General features: G+C 33.9%; 1 protein-coding gene across 3 annotated transcripts; it reads left to right on the top strand.

Annotated features, from left to right (window-relative positions):
* Positions 1-651: 651 nt before the first annotated feature.
* Positions 652-21,751, top strand: LOC111045962 (mitochondrial import inner membrane translocase subunit Tim23). 3 transcript variants are annotated; one of them, XM_022331440.2, is made up of 6 exons: positions 652-835; positions 1,734-1,980; positions 12,685-12,854; positions 15,071-15,185; positions 16,073-16,146; positions 20,742-21,751. In XM_022331440.2, exons 1-6 carry the CDS (start codon positions 796-798, stop codon positions 20,750-20,752), a joined length of 657 nt encoding a protein of 218 aa, XP_022187132.1. In that variant the 5' UTR covers positions 652-795; the 3' UTR covers positions 20,753-21,751. The 3 variants fall into 3 exon arrangements, with proteins under 3 accessions (XP_022187132.1, XP_039277736.1, XP_022187133.1); XM_039421802.1 differs by lacking the exon at positions 20,742-21,751 and having other exon boundaries at positions 661-835; positions 16,073-16,187; XM_022331441.2 differs by lacking the exon at positions 16,073-16,146 and having other exon boundaries at positions 680-835.
* Positions 21,752-22,820: the final 1,069 nt, after the last annotated feature.

The raw sequence follows: 22,820 nt of genomic DNA on the forward strand, positions 1-22,820 counted from the left end.
TCAGCAGAGGTAAGCACTATAAACCAAGCTTAAATCCTTGTTCAATCCTTATGGTATTCAACTAGTACATACTGTCTATTCTGCTGCATGTTAAGGACACCAATGGCAGGCATAATAAAGAACTGATTCTGATTTCCATGCACATGTCACAAGGGGAAGACTTGAAAACATTTGACATATGAAATGAAAAATATATCGCGCTGCGGAACCATCAATAGGAAGGAATCCTTCGCTCTATATTGGTACTGCACCAGTACAGTGGCCTGCCTGTTAGTGTGGGTAAAGTATCCAGTTTTGAAGTCACTTTGTCTTAATTATTTAACAAGCTGGTAGTCAAATTTAATAGAAATTTCGTTGTTGGTTATCCATCTTGTTTTCACTATTATTATAACTATCGTATTTAATAAAACTTTTAAGTGAAAAAACACTCACATTCTTTGATGTGGCAAATCTTAATAGAAATATTTATCTTGAAAAACTGTTTTATTCGCCGTATCTGTCGAGCAACGCAAAAAAGTACACAATTATCAAAGAAAAGATGAGTCGGTCAATCGGCAAAATATAATTTATAAATTCTATGGTTGTTATATTTCAGCGTTCTCAAAACAGCTGCAGTTTTGTCATGATTACCAATAATCTCTCTGACCTCTCTTCTGTTGTACTCCTGTCGTAGCTCTTTACCCTTCGATTTCAAGGCTTCGTCCATTTTCCCATCACCTTACTCACATTTTGTGAGGTTATTTCAAAATCTACACATTTTTATTCGAATGAATTTAAACTGAAACGTTTAGCATAATGAATTCGTTCACAGACGACTCTAGATCAAAATCTTCAGGTAAATTTATTGCTTTCATATAGATTTCTTCACAATAACTTAATATTTTACTGTCCAGGTTTGTACATTTTTTTAGTTTCGTTGCAGTTGTCAATTCTTTAATAATTGTTACATAACTTGATGTCAATTTTTTCTATAATAGTAATATCATCTGTTTTTTTTAATAATATTCATATTTATTGCACAAATAGGCTTACAAGGTAGGATTGATGTTTTAAGTTAATGCAACTTCTTATTCTCCCAGTGTCAGTTCTGTGGCGATTTTGGATAGTAGTGAGGAGATAATGAAAGTTGGATTGATAAGGTGATTTATTAGTTTATGCCTTTGGTTGATGGAATACTCAGTTGTTTCTCAAAGACTCGATTAACTTCAAAACATTAATTTGACCATCTTGTACTTGTCACAATTGGCTACCATACATAAGTAGCCTAAGTCAAACAATCCTAATTCTACCATACCTTATTGGGGCACCGTCACACATAGTATTTCAGCGATCTGCGATTATTTAGGTTTTCATATTTAGAATCTAGATTGCATAATATTAGATATTGCTTAGAAACCTATAGGATCGCAGATAGCTATATCTGTGTGACCGAACCCTTAATGCCATTATGAAGCCCATTACATCCACATCAATGGTATCTTAGGCAAGTATTAAATTCGAAAACCAATGTGTCTGTAAGTTTCTGAGTGTGCCCGAAGACATTTCTTTTTTAACTCATTATACTAGGGTCGTCAGATTCTGGCATTCGACCACTAGATTTTGGTGACCTGACTGTTGTCTCACCAGTTTCCTGGTATGCTTCACATTCGACCGCCAATTCAGCAAATTTTTGCAGCAAGACTTAAACTTAGTTGTGAAACTGTAATAAAAATTTGAAATTACAACTTTTTCAGGACTTTCTTCTAGTAGCCTTGCTCCGCTCTCGCCGTATCTCAATTTAGACCCTTCCTATCTACCCGTCCAGCCAGAATATATTTTCCCAGAAGGAAACTCCAGGGAAAGAGGAAGGTTTGAATTGGCATTTTCACAAATCGGAGGATCGTATATGATTGGAGCTGTTATTGGAGGAACAACCGGGTTCTATAATGGATTGAGGGGAACTACAATGGCTGGACAAACGGGAAAACTCATGAGGACGCAGTAAGTAACTCACTCATTTTCAAAATGGCAACAACTCTTGATTGTTTGAAGTTTATTGTTGAAGAACGAATTTCATAGTGGTTGTGACGGCAATAGCAGGCTTCATCGCGGATCGCTGCTATTTTATTTATTTTAACATAGGCACAAATCACAATATTATAGGTTTATACAATATACCTATAACACCAGCACTGAGCGTCGCAGCGATCGCTACCAGTGGTTGGAAAGGTGGAAAGAAACTAGTCATCAAGTAGGTATTGCCACATTTCACCTAGGTACTTGCTCGGTGAGTGTAACACATTCAAAACGGTAAAAGAATGGAAAACAATCAATTAATAATACACAAAAAACAATTGGATACATAGTAAGATGTGATGGAAAAAAGAAAGAAAAATACGTTGCCTATCCAATTTCAAAAAAGTGAAAAAAGTCAAGAAGCAAAAATCTGGTGTGGCGCAATCACACAACTTTCCTTGCCCTTACGAAAATTGATCACCTGACGCTAGTGTTGTCGTGCATCTCAAGTCTACTTATAAACAAAGATCTGAGCCAGCTGGTGACAGGACAATAACGCTGGAGACATACGAGGTCTGCTATTTCTTCATAGTGAATCATCTAATAGAATCAACAGCTGCCCATAGTTTGCAATTGGATAATCACATTTTCTCAAATTTCGAGCTTATTTTCAATTTTAGGTGAAAATGTTACTGAACATCAATTGTAGAGATTTTAATGGTCAATCTTTTTCACTCAAAATTTTTCGTTTAAATTGTATCTGAAGCCTGATAATTGGGAATCTAAAATCAAACTTTGCATAGATGGGGTGGAGCTCATGAAATTTTTACAGATTTGGGACTTGTGGCAGTTGATAGAGCTTATTTAGTTGATAGATTTAGAGCTTAGATTTTAGGTATGAATTTAATGAAAATCGTTGGAGCCGTTTTTGAGAAAATCGCGAAAAACCCTGTTTTTGACAACATTTACTCCATTTTAGCCGCCATCTTGAATTGCATTTGATCTAAATTTTTCGTGTCGGATCCTTATATTGTAAGGACTTTAAGTTCCAAATTTCAAGTCATTCCGTTAATTGGGAGATGAGATATCGTGTACACATGTACAAATGATGTGAAAACGGGGAGGAAAAAGAATTGGTTTGCTTCTCAGATTGATTTCTACAATATTATCATGCAGGATTGATGCCTAGTGAGATCGGATTCCCCAAGAGAAGAGATGGTAGAGAAAAAAGTTGATGTTACAATAGACCTCTATCAACTCAAAGCTCATAGCTTCTGATAAACCTGAGATTCAAAGTTGGAACACAAATCTTGAGGTGCAACTACTTAGAGGCGTCTTGAGAGACGCATGGTTAGAGCCGCCACGTTTAGAGCAAATAACCTATAAATACGTATGATTTGGATGACCCATTGGATATTCATGTTGTATGAACATTATGGTGGCTGATGAATTAGAAGTGTTGTCTATTATAGCCTATTAGTCCAGTCAAGGAAAGGTTATAGAATGAAAAGTTGGGAAGACAATTTTTGACCCCACAGTTCTGTTTAGGGTGGTAAGGAGGTAAACATATCAAAAGTCCCCACCCCTACCCCCTGTGCTAAGGGGGTGGGGATGGTTTAAATGTACCATTTTTTGGTTTCTCGCATAAAACTCAAAAACAATGCATCCTAAGGACTTGACTGTCATATTGCAAATTAAAACTTACATAATTTCCTACAATATTCATTCTACAACTTTTTTATATCTCCTCTACTTTTCGAGATATCCGCAGTTGAAGGTACGACACTTTTGAAAAAAAAACACGTTTGCCACCAATTTTTTTCTATTTTCGCACTTATAACTCTTTTAAAATCGATCGGAAAAATCCATGCTGATTATGAGCTTATAAGGTAATGAATTCTCTTCAATTTTATGTATAATTTCACACATTTACGAATTTCATTTTGGACCAGTTAGTAGGTGAACATAGCAAAAGTACGCATCTTTATCCCCTCTGTTGAAGGTGTGGAACCGCTAATTTGACACTTGTTGCAGCAATTAAATTTCACCCCCTACATTGTAGCTGTTTTAACAATGAAAGGAAAACTCAGAATAGTAAAATAATACATCATTTCAAAGAGAATTCAATGCTCTTCAAACCTACGATAAGCATAAGTTTTTATGATGCATTGTTGGAGAGTTATAAGCCCTGAAAGAGCAAAACATTGGATAAAAACCTGTCATTTCAACAATTACACACCTTCATGAGCGAATATCTCGGGAACTGTTGGGAATATCACAAAATTGCACTAAACAAAAAGTGTGGATACTTAATCAAGCTTCATTTTGAATGGTTAGTAATGTCGGTTGAACGCATTGTACTCAAGATATGAGCGTGGAAGCAAAACTCTGAAAAATTCAACTTTTAAACTACCCTCATCCCCTTAGCACATCAGTTAGGAATGGGGACTTTCGATATGTTCTTCTCCTAACAAGTCTCAACAAAGCTGCAAAGTCAAAAATTGTGTTTAAAACATTCCCTCCACATTCCTTTGTCAATTGGTCTATTGTTGCAAAAATGGAGATTTACCACTCAAACTAAAGCTGTTGCAAAAGTTGTAGGGAAATTCGTAAATGTGTGAAATTTTACAAAAAATTGAAGAGAATTTATTACCTTATAAGCTCATAATTAGCATGGATTTTTTCGATCGATTTTAAATAAGTTATAAGAACAAATATAGAAAAAAAAAATTGGTGGCAAACGTGTTTTTTTTCAAAAGTGTTATACCTTCAAGAGCGGATATCTCGAAAACTAGAGGAAATATAAAACATGTTGTTGAATGAATATTGTAGGAAATAATTATGATATCTTTTATTTGTTATATGACAGTCAAGTCCTTAGGATACATAGTTTTTGAGTTTATGCGAGAAACCAAAATATGTTACATTTAAACCACCCCCACCCCATTAGCACAGGGGGTAGGGGTGGGGACTTTTGATAATATGTTTACCTCCCCACTACTCTTAACAGAACTGTGGGTTCAAAAATTGTCTTCCAAACATTTTCCTCTATACCCTTTTTTGAGCATTCATTCATTGCCTGGACTATATTGCTTACACGATTCATATCTGATGAATCATCGAATCTAATAGATTTTTAGGTTATGTGCTCTAGCCGCGGTGGTTCTAACCACGCGTCTCGAAACGCCGCTAAGGAATTGCACCTTTACATCTCGCTTATCAATATCATATAAATTAAATTACTGTAGTGATATTCCACACAATAAGTAAATGATTCTGGGACTTACATCACCAGCAATGGCAAGGTCTTAGCACTTAGCAAAAGGCTGCTAGCAGACACAAGCTCTCACTTCGCCATCTTGCTGGTGAGGTTGGGTAGAGGTCAGATCAAACAGTTGATTGCCCTGATAAGTGGACACGGTCACTTCAGGAAACATCTCCACACAATTGGACTCAGAAATGAAAGTCAGATGTGTAGGCTTTGTAATAAGTCTGAAGAGACTGCCAAGCATATCATACTGTATTGCGTGATACTAGTGGCAAAGAGAAGGGCTCTGTTTGGCTGCAAGCAACCAGGTGAGGAATTGGATGTTAGTATAGGAAAAAACTCCTGGATCTTGTAAAGGACACAGTTATTGGTTTGTCTAACTAACATACTTTTTCCTCCACTTACTGTCAAAAGTACTTACTTTACTCCCTGAAACATGATACTAAAGTGTCACTTTTTCGCTCTCGGTACTAAAAAACAGAAAAACTCCCTAGGGAGTAAAAGTGACTCCATTTAAATAACATGGGAAGCATCTCTATTTTAAAAACGTACATTTGGAATAGGTCAGAAGGTCTAAGCTCAGATGAGGAAGCATATAGAGTAGTCATTAAACCAACTAAATTCAATTCCTCAACCAGACATTTGATCGATATATAAAATTTATGTTTGTATGCTGAAATTATTATTACAAACTTGATATCACTATACTAAAAAAATGTATATATTTTTTTCTTTTATTCCATGTTATTCAAAATATCACCCAACGAATATTACTTATTAACTAATCAAATTTGAAACGGGAACTTCATCATAGCCTCTGTAGTTTTGGCTGTCATTGTTGTTACAACTTTGGCCGACAGATAGTGCTGTCGGAGGAGAACTGTGATTACAAGCCAGCTGTTTCTGTTTACTTTTTAGATTATGTTGTAACACATTGTTTGGTCACATACGTTTTTAAAAATTATTTTATTAGCAGTTTTTATAAAAATGTAGGTGGAGGAAAAATGTTGTGTATATCACGAGTGAAAAATGTTTTTTCTCCCTCAGGAAAATTGTTGCCCTCGGCTTCGCCTCGGGCTTCAAACTTTTCCCTCAGGGAGAAAAAACAGCACTTTTCACTCTAGATATACAAATAACTATTGGGACACACAATAAGTTTCGGTTGACGTGTGAGGTTCTTTGAACCTTTGGATCATTGAATCCGTCAAAAACATATCATATGGATGATGTTTCAAAACACAACATAATGAGATCCACTTCAGCATTCTATTTAAATAACGTCAATTCTTCCCATTCATCCAATGCTGACAGTTTTAAATGGATCTCACTGTACAAGTTTGATTCCTTAATGCGCCTAAGTCTTTAAAGGTTAGGCTAATATAAAGGTTCATCTATTCCATGGCATTTTAATGTTACATACCTGGCTAGGCTGAAAAAGAACAAGTTGGCCTGGTTAGGCTTTAAATTGATTCATCTATACCATGACATTTTAATGTTATATTTACATACCGCTATTTTATACTGTTAATGTACTATAGAAAGTTGTTGAATCTCATTTGATTAACGTGATGTGATGACGAATTCTTATATAGTGAGGTCCACGTTATAATGGCAGTGGATAAAGATAGAAGAATAGCGATACCGATTCTCTGCATTAATTAATTATATTTCTACACTGTCAAAAACATAATTGGCATCGTTGTGGACCTAGTAAAGGATAGTACCACCGGCTTTGTCGAATGATAAACTAGGATAGCAAAACCAATGTTGATCAAATACTGTCATTATAACGTGGACCGCACTCACTATAGCTATTAGTGCTTCAATGTCTGACCTATGTGAAGGAAAACTTCAATAATTTTGTTGAACAGGGAATATCCCATGAACATCAAACAAAGAAGCAGGAACAACTTGATTACCAACCGCTACGAGTAAGCTAGCACGCGAAAAACATTTCTATTTATTGGTGTGAAGCTTTTTAATTCGCTCGCTGAACAATTTAGAGGTTTGCAAAATCAAGTTTCCAGAGGTTAAAACTATTCCCATCAACTCAACAATTGGTTTGGTCATAATGCATTGAAGTTGAATATGACTAAATCCAACTATATCAGGTTTGCCGTGACGGGACATCATGCTGAACCTTCAAACCTGAATGCTTCAAATGGGAGGGAGTGCTTGTCTGTTGAAGTGACTAGTTTTCTTGGAGTGGAATTGCAAAAAAATATGAAATGGGATAAACACTTGGAAAAACTTATAAAACAGCTCTATCATGCACTTTTTGCACTGAGAACTGTGAGGACTGCATTCACTATAAAGACAGCTCAGAAGGTGTATCATGGATATTTTTTAGCCCTAATACGCTACAGCATCTTCTTTTGGGGGAATAGTAAAAATAATTTATATAAAATATTTAAGATGCAAAAGAAAGCTGTTCGTGTTTTGGAGGGCTTGCGGCCATCCAATTCATGTAGGCCCATTTTTAGAAAATACAGGTTTCTCACGGTCCCAGCATTGCACTTCCTTGAGACTGTAAATTTTGTCTTCAGAAATTCAGAGAGATTTGAGGGAAATGTAGTTTGCCATGGCCTTGTGCCATGGCACAAGAGCAAAGAGTTCAGCTGTATATCAGTACCCCGCTCACAGACAGACACTTTTGGAAAAAGGACCATATTATTCGGGACTGAAGCTCTTCAATTGTCTACCTGAAAGAATACGGTTATGTGGTAGTCATAGGCTTTTCTTGTCTTCAATTACTAATGTACTTGTGGAAGCGTGTCCCTATACAATGGAGGAATGTTGTGGTGCCTTCATACTTTGAGTTTATACAGATGGATACACTTTGCATAGAAAAAATGTTCATGACATGTTACATGCCACTTGAGCTCTGCTCAGATTTGTGGCTTCACGTAACAAATGACAATAATAATAATCAGTAACCCCATTCACACTTTTCAGGAGTTCTATGTACTGGCTAGGACTTTGTAATTAATAGTATTTTAAGTCACAAGGACCCTTTTGCAGGCGAGAATGATGTTTCTAGTCGAGGCGTTAGCCGAGACTAGAATTTCATTCAAGCACTGCAAAAGACATCCACATCCAAGTAACTTACATTATTTTTTGTCATTATAATCTAGAAAATAATAATTGAGAAACAGAAAACATTACCTGCTTGTGCTGATATTACTTCATGCATTCTATAAACACATATGTAACCTAGTTTACAAGTTTCGAATCTGGGATTTCTTGATTGTAGTTGACAAAACTTCCACCTGGAGCGCTAAAAGACGGTTTTCGTACCAGTTTTGCTGTTCCAAATTCGGAACTAGGAAACATACTCGAATGTAAAGAAAACATATCATTTATTACAGTATAGTATGCTGTAATGAGAATCATATGTTTATTTGTTCTACAATCAGCTGTTTACCGGCTTGATTTCATGGATGTAAAACAGCTGAAATTGAATGACTATGACGAAAAATTATTAATAATTATAGTTGCGGTACATTAAGTACACACTGTATCAAATACTGCTACTTTTTATTTTTGTTTGTTTATTTTTATTTGTGTGACTGCATTGTATCTCAAGACCAGAATAACTTGTATTTGAATATTTTTGTTTTATATCTCTCTTTGTTATTCATTTAGACATACCCATAATTGGATATTAATATTTCATGATATAGTAGTTCTTTTAGAATAGTATTTTTTCAATTATTGTATTGTAGGTGTGACATTTATTGTGTATTGTGACGAAGGTAATGCTTCTGAAGACCTCAGAAGCGGTTACAATAAAACTTATTCTATTCTATGATGGTAATATCGTTCAACAGTGATTTTGTTTGTTACTAGAATGCTGAACCACATCACGAAGCAAGGCAGTGCGACGTCAGGTGTGCTGGGCGTGGTGACGGTGATGTACCGCTGATTTGACACTTGTTGCAGCAATGGAAATTTCACCCCCTACATTGTAGATGTTTTAACAATGAGAGGAAAACTCAGAATAGTAAAATAATACATCATTTCAAAGAGAATTCAATGCTCTTCAAACCTATGATAAGCATCAGTTTTTATGATGCATTGTTGGAGAGTTATAAGCCCTGAAAGAGCAAAACATTGGATAAAAACCTGTTATTTCAACAATTACACACATTCAAGAGCGAATATCTCGGGAACTGTTGGGAATATCACAAAATTGCACTAAACAAAAAGTGTGGATACTTAATCAAGCTTCATTTTTGAATGGATAGTTATGTCGGTTGAACGCATTGTTCTCAAGATATGAGCGTGGAAGCAAAACGCTGAAAAATTCAACTTTTAAACTAACCTCATCCCCTTAGCAGGGTACTCAAATCAATTAGGAATGGGGACTTTTGATATGTTCTTCTCCTAACAAGTCTCAACAAAGCTGCAAAGTAAAAAAATGTGTTTAAAACATTCCCTCTAAATTCCTTTGTCAATTATTGGTCTATTGTTGCAAGAATGAAATTTAACACTCAACACTAAAGCTGTTGCAAAAGGTGTAGGGAAATTCGTAAATGTGTGAAATTATACATAAAATTGAAGAGAATTCAATGCCTTATAAGCTCATAATCAGCATGGATTTTTCCGATCGATTTTAAAAGAGTTATAAGTGCAAAAATAGAAAAAAATTCGTGGCAAAAGTGTTTTTTTTTCAAAAGTGTAGTACCTTCAAGAGCGGATATCTCGAAAACTAGAGGAGATATAAAAAAAGTTGTAGAATGAATATTGTAGGAAATTATGTGAGCTTTTATTTGCTATATGACAGTCAAGTCCTTAGGATACATAGTTTTTGAGTTTTATGCGAGTAACTAAAATATGGTACATTTAAACCACCCCCACCCACTTTTCACAGGTGGAAGGGGTGGGGACTTTTGATATGTTTACCTCCCCACTACTCTCAACAGAACTGTGGGGTCAAAAATTGTCTTCCAAACATTTCCCTCTATACCTTTTTTGAGCATTCATTGCCTGGACTATATTGCTTTCACGATTCATATCTGATGAATCATCGAATCTAATAGATTTTTAGGTTATGTGCGTTAGCCGCGGTGGTTCTAACCACGCGTCTTGAAACGCCGCTAAGGAATTGCACCTTTATATCTCGCTTATCAATATCATATGAATTTAATTACTGTAGTGAGATTCCACACAATAAGTAAATGATTACATCACCAGCAATGGCAAGGTCTTAGCACTTAGCAAGAGGCTACTAGCAGACACAAGCTCTCACTTCGCCTGCTTGCTAGTGAGGTTGGGTAGAGGTCAGATCAAGCAGTTGATTGCTCTGATAAGTGGACATGGCCACTTCAGGAAACATCTCCACTTGAACTCAGAAATGAAAGTCAGATGTGTAGGCTTTGTAATAAGTCTGAAGAGACTGCCAAGCATATCATACTGGATTGCGTGATACTAGCGGCAAAGAGAAGGGTTCTGTTTGGCTGCAAGCAACCAGGTGAGGAATTGGATGTTGGTATAGGAAAAAATTCCTGGATCTTGTAAAGGACACAGTTATTGGTTTGCCCAACTAACATACTTGGGACACACAATAAGCTTCGGCTGACGTGTGAGGTTCTTTGAACCTTTGGATCCTTGAATCCGTCAAAAACATAACATATGGATGATGTTTCAAAACATAACATTGTGAGATCCACTTCAGCATTCTATTTAAATAACGTTAATTCTTCCCATTCATCCAATGCTGACAGTTTTAAATGGATCTCACTGTACAAGTTTGATTCCATAATGCGCCTGAGTCTTTAAAGGTTAGGCTAATATAAAGGTTCATCTATTCCATGACATTTTAATGTTACATACCAGGCTAGGCTGAAAAAGAACAGGTTGGCCTGGTTAGGCTTTAAATTGATTCATCTATACCATGACATTTTAATGTTACATACCAGGCTAGGCTGAAAAAGACCAGGTTGGCTTGGTTAGGCTTTAAATTGATTCATCTATACCATGACATTTTAATGTTACATACCAGGCTAGGCTGAAAAAGAACAGGTTGGCCTGGTTAGGCTTTAAATTGATTCATCTATACCATGACATTTTAATGTTACATACCAGGCTTGGCTGAAAAAGAACAAGTTGGCCTGGTTAGGCTTTAAATTGATTCATCTATACCATGACATTTTAATGTTACATTTACATACCGCTATTTATAATGTTAATGTACTATAGAAAGTTGTTGAATCTCATTTAATTAACGTGATGTGATGACGAATTCTTATAGCTATTAGTATTGACATTACCCTCTATTTTTGTGCTTCAATGTCTGACCTTTGTGAAGGAAAACTGCAATAATTTTGTTGAACAGGGAATGAACATCAAACTAGAGGCAGGAAGAACTTGATCACCAATCGCTACGAGTATGCTAGCACGCAAAAAACATTTCTTTTTATTGGTGTGAAGCTTTTTAATTCGCTCTCTGAACAATTTAGAGGTTTGCAAAATCAAGTTTTCAAGCGGAGGTTAAAAATATTCCTAATCAGTAACCCCATTCACACTTTTTAGGAGTTCTATGTACTGGCTAGGACTTTGTAATTGATAGTATTTTAAGTCACAAGGACGGGAAGGGCCGTTTTTCAGGCGAGAATGATGTTTCTAGTCGAGGCGTTAGCCGAGACTAGAATTTCATTCGAGCACTGCAAAAGACATCCACGTCCAAGTAACTTACATTATTTTTTTGTCATTATAATCTAAAAAATAATAATTGAGAAACAGAAAACATTACCTGCTTGTGCTGACATTCTATAAACACATATGTAACCTATTTACAAGTTTCGAATCTGGGATTTCTTGATTGTAGTTGACAAAACTTCCACCTGGAGCGCTAAAAGACGGTTTTCGTACCAGTTTTGCTGTTCCAAATTCGGAACTAGGAAACATACTCGAATGTAAAGAAAACATATCATTTATTACAGTATAGTATGCTGTAATGAGAATCATATGTTTATTTGTTCTACAATCAGCTGTTTACCGGCTTGATTTCATGGATGTAAAACAGCTGAAATTGAATGACTATGACGAAAAATTATTAATAATTATAGTTGCGGTACATTAAGTACTGTATCAACTACTGCTACTTTTTATTTTTGTTTGTTTATTTTTATTTGTGTGACTGCATTGTATCTCAAGACCAGAATAACTTGTATTTGAATATTTTTGTTTTATCTCTCTCTTTGTTATTTATTTAGACATACCCATAATTGGATATTAATATTTCACGATATAGTAGTTCTTTTAGAATAGTATATTTTCAATTATTGTATTGTAGGTGTGACATTTATTGTATATTGTGACGAAGGTAATGCTTCTGAAGACCTCAGAAGCGGTTACAATAAAACTTATTCTATTCTATGATGTTAATATCGTTCAACAGTGATTTTGTTTGTGACTAGAATGCTGAACCACATCACGAAGCAAGGCAGTGCGACGTCAGGTGTGCTGGGCGTGGTGACGGTGATGTACAGCGGATTCGGCATCCTGTTGTCGTGGGCGCGGGGCGTCGATGACGAGCTCAACACAATGGCGGCTGCCACCGCCACCGGAATGCTTTACAAATCATCACGTATGTATCCTGAATATTGCTCAAAATGAGTCGACTATCTCACCAAACGCTGTGTCAGAAGTCTTAGGCTCAACTCACTCTTACGCGACTCAGGTCGAGAAGAGACTCGACTCTAGTCGAGAGCATGTGTTTCCAAATGGTGACACTCAGACCAGTCGATTCTAGTCCTTCGCGACGTCACCATTTGAAAACACATGCTCTCGATTTAGAGTCGAGTCTCTTCTCGACCTGAATCGCGTTAGTATGAGTTGAGCATAAACGTCCTATCTCCCAATGTTAAATCCAAGCTACGAATCCGTCCCTTTCACATCAGTTTAGTTTGGATTTATCATTGGGAGATTGAACGTATCTCAGCATAGCGTAGCTATGTGGGAAGAGACCCTAAGCGTAATTGTTTAAAACGCTATTAGTATTTGTTTTCAAACGGCGAAAAGCGAAATCACACAGCAGCAGACAGACTGAGGAAAAATCAAACGTCTCTATGCAGACATTTGCAGATTGATTGTTTTTATTTTGTGCTAGGTCTAGATAGACCCATAAATATTTGCACGTCAAAATAATAATAGCATACAAAGATAATAATAATAATACAGAATATAATGATATTCTGTATAATAATACAGAAAATAATGATATTCTGTATAATAATACAGAAATTATAATGGACGGCCGTGGGACGTCTGTATTCAATTCAACACTTGAACACCTGAGGAGGGATATTCCCTTCTGTCTGCTGATTTGTGCGTTCGCCTTTGGGCCCCGTTTCTATGAAACTTATCAAATTGAATTGACCATTAAATCTATAGGTCCATTAGATTTAATAAGTGTTCTATCCTAGAAACCGGTCGTTAATGTTACAGAATATATCTGTGAAGTAAAAGGTTTGCTCTTCGAACTTACTCGAAGTTAATTTTATTAACTGTCATGTAATATAATCAAAATCTATAAAGTATCAAGTTTGCTCTTCATGGAGATTAATTCTATGCTTTTATGAATTGACTCCTGAATACGGATTTCAGTTCATTACTAAATTTAATCAGCACACTTCTGAATGACCGTTAGTTGTCTAAGAACAACGATTCTATAATTCTGTTAGATTCATCTCACATGCAGCTATACAATGTATGCTGCTATATATTTTAGCTGAATGTAGGAATATATGCAACTATATTCCAATCTGATCTACTTCTTCAGACAAAACTAGATACCTCAATGCTATTCAGGCATTAGATACTGTTGATACCGTTGATACATTAGACCTGATACCTTTTACTGATTGAAGTAACCATTTGCGTTTGCAATTATTCTTTTGCTGTTTATTTCTTGAACCATTCCCTGAGATACATTTTTGCGGTACAAGAGAATGAAAATGTCAGCTTTTCTGGTCACTCATCATTATTTCAATACAATCCTGAACATTTATATATCGGATCAATAAATGTATTTAAAGCAATTTACGCATTTCTAACTTGAGAATTTATGACTTATATCACTTGTTACGTGTTTCGGAATACATAGATACTTTCTTACTTTTCAATACATACTAGAGCATGGCTAGCTAACCTATAGTGTAAAAAAGAACTGTAGATTGGCCATGCTCTAGTATGTACTGTCGACTTACATTTGAAGTATTTATATCCACTATATCGTACTATCGACTATCGTATATCGACTTCTATTTGTGTTAGAATATAATTATTATTTTGTATTTTTGTAGGATGTCAGATGATACATAACAATTAAAACATAAGATCAATAAACTGAAATAAAATAAATTAGCTAACTTCTTTACATAAAAAAATAAATACATTTTAAAAGGGTACTTTGATTTTGTATTTTTATGTACTTACAAGTAGCTCTAAATTATCTAACTCTAAATAATAATCCATACAGTATTATCAACTACCATGACTCCTCGTTTCTTATGAATGCACAGTAGCAGTCTGACGTGTTCAATTGATGTCTCATACGATCGTGTATTCAAATCACGTTTAAAGTTATTTTAGAGAAAAATTAATTTGATAAAGTATTTCATGTAGAAGTGCAAGGGCTATCGTCCACTCTTAATCGTCACTTTTAAGAAATTTGTTCATATGATGTTCATTTTTTATCTCAATTAAAATGTATACTTCCCATTAACCTATGTGCTATTCGCTATTGAATAATAACCAGATACATTTTTGCTTGTTTCTCAATAATGAAAATTAATTTTTCAGATGGGCTACGAAAATGTGGATTAGGAGGCGCTGTAGGTCTGGGTATTGCATCGCTCTACTGCCTTTGGACATCGCGGGATAAATTACAAACATTTCAGCAACAATATGCTACAGCGTAAGATCTAAGTTCTTTAATTCCAAAGTGTTAATTAGTTATTAGTATTTCCTCTATAGCTTGTTCATATACAAATCTCTTCTTTTGTAAATCAGCGTGTTTGGCATCTTTATCTTGAAAACTACTATGTAAAAACTAGCACCAGTTGACTTGTTGAGTTTAATTTATTTGTGATCTATAAGTTGTATGTTTTTTATAGAAGTTGTTCATTGAATAAAATACAATGAATCGAGTTTGACTGAACATTTTATAACATCCTAGTTCACCTTCTCATTCTATAATTTTATTGTTTGGAGTGGTTTTCCGTTTTCATAAGGTAGCATGTAAATATTCAGATAGCTTGCCGTTAAATTGATGAGTTTGACTGACCCCATTTATATATCAATAATACTGATAAGATTCCATTTTGTTAATTGTTTTGTCGATTGTCTTCCAGTAGCAATCTTGACTAAGCTGCCATTTCAAAGCTCAAAATAGATTAAGTATATGTGGGGCTGGAAGTATAAAAATCATGCTACATTCTATTAGTATTTGTTCGAACATGGTTAATAATGTTTCTTAATTATTAAAATTCACTTAGAAGAAAGGAATATGAAGAAAACTATGAGAAAAGTCAAGAGCACAATAATTATTGTCGGATTGTAGACTCTGAATCGAATGGGTTTCCAAGAAAATTGAACTTGAATTTTTCATTCAGGAAATTATTTCCTCCTATCGAGCAAGAAACTAGATTGAATAGAAAGAAATTCTAATTCAATTAATATAATAATATTTATAATATACATAGTATTAAAGTTTTATTTTTTTTTATTTTTCTGTAGAAGATTCTAATCACATTAATCCATATTGGACATAATTTCATGAAACTCACTAATTGTGTTCATCAGGTTGAAGACCAGATTCCTAGCCAACGAAGATCCCAAAATCGCCAAGACAGAAGTATTTCTCGATAATTGGAAAGGTTTTGATAATTACTTCACTACTTAATGTTCATGTAGACGTTTCTCGTTAATTATGCTAGTATACCTGGATTAGAGATGCCATAGTGAATCATTATATTAATTGTCTTAATTCAATATTTTCTAAATTTGGCTTAGAGGTTTTGTGTTTTGTTTCGGTTTTGTATATGTTTGGACTTTTTAACATCAAAATGAACTTTATTTCGAAGTGAAAAGTGTAAATTTAAAGTATAGTGCTCACTATAACCTTAGTGTCCGGTTTCCCATTAGGGAACTTTGGACTATATACGGCGAGGTGGAACTACCCTTGGGTCTACCCACAATTGAAAGCCATACGCTAATAATAATAATATTAATAAATGGTTTTCTAAAAAAATCCAATAAACCATAGTAAGGATTACATTACTATGTATTGAGTTGAGACAGTAGGTTCAATTAGATGATGAAGCTTTTATGTTAGTGGGATTTCTAATAGAACAAATGAGGCTCAATTTAGTCCTGTTGAAGAGGCTCACTTAGGAAATAAATTTCATTACTTTTGAATAGACTTTCAGTAAACTTCTAGTAGGATTTTTACCAGTTAATTTCTCCCACAACAAATATTTCACCATAAAGATTCATTGAATGTATCGTTATCAAATTATTCAATAAGTTCGATTACATTTCACAATCAGGTCTGTACCTGGTGCTCCAGAAAAATTTATCCATATTTCAAAATACTATTTTCGGTAATTGGTTTCAATTTCAAAAAAATGTTTGTTGATTCTGTAGGGGAGGGTGGGCCACAATGAGACGAAAATCACTTTTTCAATTTTCATAATTGTTTGATTTGACAGAAAGCATAGTTCTATAGTCAGATAGTAACTTAATCATTTTCTGCACCTTTTGCTCTTATTGTGATGATCTATTGTAATTTTTAATGCCAATAAAATATGTTTCTATTTACCCTTGCAAGTGTCCCATTGTGGCCCAACACTGGGCCACATTGGGACACATTATGGGCCACATTGGGACATGGTAAAAAAAACAAAAAATAATGATTATTTCAAATTTATTGAGCCTCAGGTAGATATAAAATACTTATTGTGATATTGGTCTTTTTTAGTTTAATGATAATAAAATGAAAAACACATGATTTTGTCCATGGAACTACCATATGTCATTTTAAGGACTATGGTTTCTAAAAAGGAATTAGACAAAAAACAAGACTTTGAAATCTCTAATTTGCATTTATTAACTTGAACTTCAAATTAAATTTATAAAAGGAACGGAGCCTGAAAAAAACTGAATTTCAACATTGCTATACACGTAAAATCTGTCTCATTGTGGCCCAAACCAAAGTGTCTTATTGTGGCACAGTGTGAATGCCTACATTGAATCGTCTCTGGAACCAGTTTGGAGCCTAAAAAATCGAGTACAAATATATTAAAATGTCACATATGAAACAGGGTTTCATAGCTTAGTACCTAAAATATAGAGACACCATCTTATCTGAGTAGTAGCTCTCAATTAGAACAAGTGTTATAAGAACTTTTGCTCTTCAAAAATAGATGAAGTACAACAGAACCCAGTAGAGAGATGGCAGCCATTTTCAAAGTGAATCTATGGATGAATATGAGTTCGAAGCTATCCCCAACAGAGTGCAGCTACTTTCGAGCAGCTCTATGATTAAATATTTCCAATGTCTCACAGTGGCCCATGTCTCATTGTGTCCCACCCTCCCCTACCCTAGCTAATGTTGACTATTAGTTTCAAAAAAAGCGGTACCATGCATTAATGTCTCAGGAACATAGGAGAAAACGTTACAATTAAACTATTAAAATTTACTGTTCAATTTACTACTATTACTAATAAACTACAATTTACTATTTAAATTTACCAGAATAGTAGATAGGAAGAAGAAAGCGAATTAGGCTCACCTATACCTTATCCAGCCAGGTTCCTTTTTGCGAACATAATAAAAAATGCATTTGATTAAATATAAGATACAGATTGATTTTCATTAAAAAAATATATTTTGACAAAAGAAAATTGGATCCTACTTTATACTTCATTAAATACTAGCAGGTAACCCGTGCTCCGCAAATGTGATTTGCTAATTAAAACCTTGACCAACTGAAAACTTGACCTAATGAAATCTTGAAGAATTTGAAATAGCCCTATAACCATACTCGGTAAATAAAGAATCTATATGCAAAATTGCAAGTTAATTAGTTCAGACGTGGTGATGCGTCATTCGTGAATTTCCTAGCACAATGAGTTTGTAGATAAATCTTACTACATTCTCGATACATATAACCCTTAGTGCCGGTTGCACAACAGTCGGTTAAATTTTAACCGTGATTAATTCCACGAGAGCCAATCAGAAAAGCCATCTTTTCAATAACGCCTTCTCTGATTGGTTCTCGCGAAATTAATCACGGTTAAAATTTGACCGGCTGTTGTGCAACTGGGCCTTAGTCTTTGAAATAGTAAAGGTGCCACTTCGAACATTATTGGCATTAGGCTACGATGTATTCTAACACACCGTATTATGTACTACGGTGTATTGAACATCAACTTAATAATTTCAAAACGTTTTTATTTTCTTCCAATTATCTAGAAATTTTCCAGTTTAATGAAGTCACATTAATCTTGGGTGAACGTTTTGCGAATAAAGTTGAATTTATGTATACATTGTTTTGAAGTCCCTAGTATGTTAGGTTAGGTTAGGTTAGGTTGAATATTATAAAAATTAGTTTATATTAAATTAGTTTTTTTAAATAATTAGGTGTAAAATAATAGTGGTGAGTGCCACTTCATAAAGTCCATTCAATAACTTATTTTGTCTCGAAGATATCAAGCTAGTGGTTGTATGTGGACCATGGAATGCGTCCAAATATCGTGTGTTTCATGGTCAAAGTACATACTCTTGTATGATAACATATAGATTATAAGATTCAAGATTCACGTCTAGACTGGGTGAATAGTTATATTCAGCTTAGTGCAGGATGTGAGTTATAACCAGTTTTGTCCTCTCTCGAATTCATATTTATCCACAATACGATTGAAGCATCATTTAAAACCAATGATATCAAAAAGACTTGTACAGCAATAGCTATGCAAGCAATCTTTTTCTGTATATTCACTTCAATTCCTTCAAACAATTCCAGGTAGGTTTAAAAGAATGGTCAAAGACTTGGTGGTTTTAAACTATTTGTGAAGTGCTTGATATAGATTTATTATTATTTATTCGTTGATATAATTACAAATCATATGAATATGATCGGGATAGAACAATAGGCATAGCCCAAAACTATTCTGTTCCCAAAATTTGATAAATAATGAAATATCCGAAAAAACTGGTTATGTTCTTACTGAGGAAATTTAAAGTTCAAAGTTCTGTCCAAGAATATATATTAGCTAGACATTTTGAATTTAGAATGATTAAAATACCAAATCAGATGATATATATGATTGACTTCTATCTATGCATTTCAAGGTTCATGAAAACAACTAATCTGAGTGATCTTGAATATGGTGAAATTATGATTGATAATACTTCAGTATTTTAGTATTTCTAGGAGAGGTTATAATACTTCTACTATGTGAACACAATGAATAATTTCATATAAAACTCTCATGAGCAACAAGCTTGAAGATTTCTTGAAAGCATGTATAAACTAAGAAATATTTCACGTACTATTGAATGTTCAAGGTCGAGACTAGTCCATCAAATAATACTTGACACCTTTTGAGGTTGAGTAGAAATAAATTCTCAGAACTTTTATCTATATATTTAAATATTAGGCCTAATACATGATGCCTTCGTAAAATGCTTGAAATTATATTATTTTTTTCTTTTTCTCAAACCATTTTTTGATCATCTCAAGATTTTCGGTTAGTTTTCTTCATGTGAAACATTAGACTACATGTTAGGCTATTACAAGTCTGATTCAAAATACTGAATAGCATAGAGGAAATAGGCATAGTCTATTCTGATACTAAACAAATCAAATAAATACCTGGAAAGTTATCCAAAAAAGAAAAATACGGGAATTCAGATGAAAAATTGTAAATAAAAAAAATAGTAATTATTTATAATAAAAATAGTAATGAAAAAACAGTCTTTTTGTTAAAAATCATATTAAGCCTTGTCTATCATAAGCCTGGTCAATTTTGAATTTTCTGTAAATAATTCGTACAGAATATTAATTTCTGAAAAAAAAGTATTATGATACTAGATTACCAAAAGAGATGTTTATATGTAAATATTTCCTATTTTAGTTATAATAATAAAAATCTAAATTTGAAAATCTATGTTGTAAGAATAATTAATTGAGGAATGAAAATTTTGTGAAGTGAACAACTACAAGAATATACCTATTTCGGACTATGTGTAACCTTGGAAATTTTGGGAATAACCTCTAAATTTGGGAGAGAAATAGCACAAGCTTATCTTATTTTTTCTCTCCCTATCTTTTTTGATGATGTACTTATTGTATGAATCAATAAAAAATAATTAAGATGGCCTGGAATATTTTTTGTGTTTGGTGGGACTAAACCTTCTTTATTTTGTGTATTTTTCTCACATTTTTTTTTTCCTTTTTTATTTTAGACGATGAATAGTGGCGATTCTATTCATTCGATAAAAGTAGGACAAAGACGTCTGGAAGGAAAAGCGGTGTAGGCAAGTGGGAGGTATTTGGCTGCTCACAAGTGGACGACATTACATCCGATGACATCACATCGATCCAAAACTCACAACTATCGACACAATCTCGAATAATAACACACGATTAAAACTAGTCTCTCATTGATAATCTAATAAATACTGTAGGTAACGCTAATCATTTCCTATTTTGAACTACTTATTATATCTACAATCAACCTTACTTTTTCACTTTCTCAGGCTAACCATAATAAAAAATGTTTGAAACCTTTCAGCTCCAGTCAAAACTTCACGATATTTTTAATATTCATTAAAAAAATATCTGTATATTTATCGTATTCCGTATACAAGCACTTTATTATGATACAATATAGATCACTGTGATTATTAATAATCATATGTATTTTTCTATTGATCATTGAATGAGTTCACTTGGAATACTTGGGAAAGGAACAGTTTTGGGCTTGAAGCCTGTTGTTTCTTTCCCAATCATTCATAGTTGAGAATGATATTGCATTCATCAATGTATAAATAAATGAATAAATACCGTACAATTTAAATAATGAGCACAAAGCTAAAATAATATCTGAAGTCAAATTTCTAGATCAAATTGATAGATTCTTCAAGACCTTGAGAGTGTTTTTGTTGATGTTCATTCTGATCATACTTAATTCTCAATTTCAATAGCGTAAGTTACTACATACAATTGCAATCATTGTAATCTCATCTGAATTAGTAGACATATTGTCAACGTAACACAACAGTTTTATCTATATAGGCCTCTGTATTAGTTTAATTCAGAGCATATCGGATATGAACTTGAGACTTTTGAAGCTCACGAAATTTTTACTAATTGTCATTAGAATATCCATTTGGAGTGGAAAATCATATTTAAAATAATCGCCAGCCATTTTTCAATATCTCGCAAATCAATTTATTGATTCTGTGAGATTAGTGAATTAGTAATCAAAATAATATGAATATACTGTAGAAATATTATTTTTTTACTCCTTTGATAGGTACAGTCTCTCTACCTATACTTAAATACTCTATTTCGCCTTCATCTTTTGGTTGACAGGTAGAACGTTAAATTGATATTCTAAGTGGATTCCGAACCACCTTTTTTCCAAGATACGGAAAGCGAGATATTGAAATTATATAACATTTTATATATTCAATGATATTTGAAAATATTTTTAGCACCGTTTGAAGATAATTTTGAATGAATATAGGTATATTTATATTGTAAATATGTTAATAATAGAAAATCGAAGGAGCAATAAAGTTTATGATAATCGTTGTTTTCAAGCTATGTTTTTATTCCTAAATTCACCCAACTAATCTCATCTTACTAGCCTAATTTCTAAATTGTTTTTTCGTGAAAGAACACTTCTATAATAAGAAAATTCGTTTACAAAAAATTCTATCATAGAAGAAAGATAGCACAATAAATTATCTTTATTTTAGACCTCTGATATCATGTAGTCTTTTGTAGACTTGAAAATTTAATTTGAGAAACAACATAATTCTCATAAGCAGGATTGAAATGTGATTGATTGCCAGCTTGAGATGGCTTGTTAATGTGTCCATCGCTGTCCAAAATTCGTGAGTCCCTTGACCCATATTTCTCAAGTAGGATAATATTTATTTCTGCTTGAAGTTTAGTCAATTGCCCATAGTTGAAACGCTTTGCCTGAAATGCCTTTCCGATAGATATAGTGAGATTCATTTCAAACTGTCAGTATTGTTTGCATAGGAAACATTAATATTATTGATAAGGAATGCTGACAGTTGAAAGTGAATCTCACTATAGATAGACACTAATTACAGTCTCGTCTATCTCATGATCCAACTAGAATAGGAGGGTAATTAAATAGCCTGCCTCATGTCAGCTTATCAAAAAGTAGACAGATCTATGCGTTAACGCTTCCAGAAACCTGCTTCTGAAACTTGGAAATAATAGTAATTTGCCCAATGCTTTGCAATATAATATACCACCTTCATAATAATACCTGTCAATGGTGA

Source organism: Nilaparvata lugens, chromosome 2 (assembly GCF_014356525.2).
Source record: "Nilaparvata lugens isolate BPH chromosome 2, ASM1435652v1, whole genome shotgun sequence".
Lineage (NCBI taxonomy): Eukaryota > Metazoa > Arthropoda > Insecta > Hemiptera > Delphacidae > Nilaparvata > Nilaparvata lugens.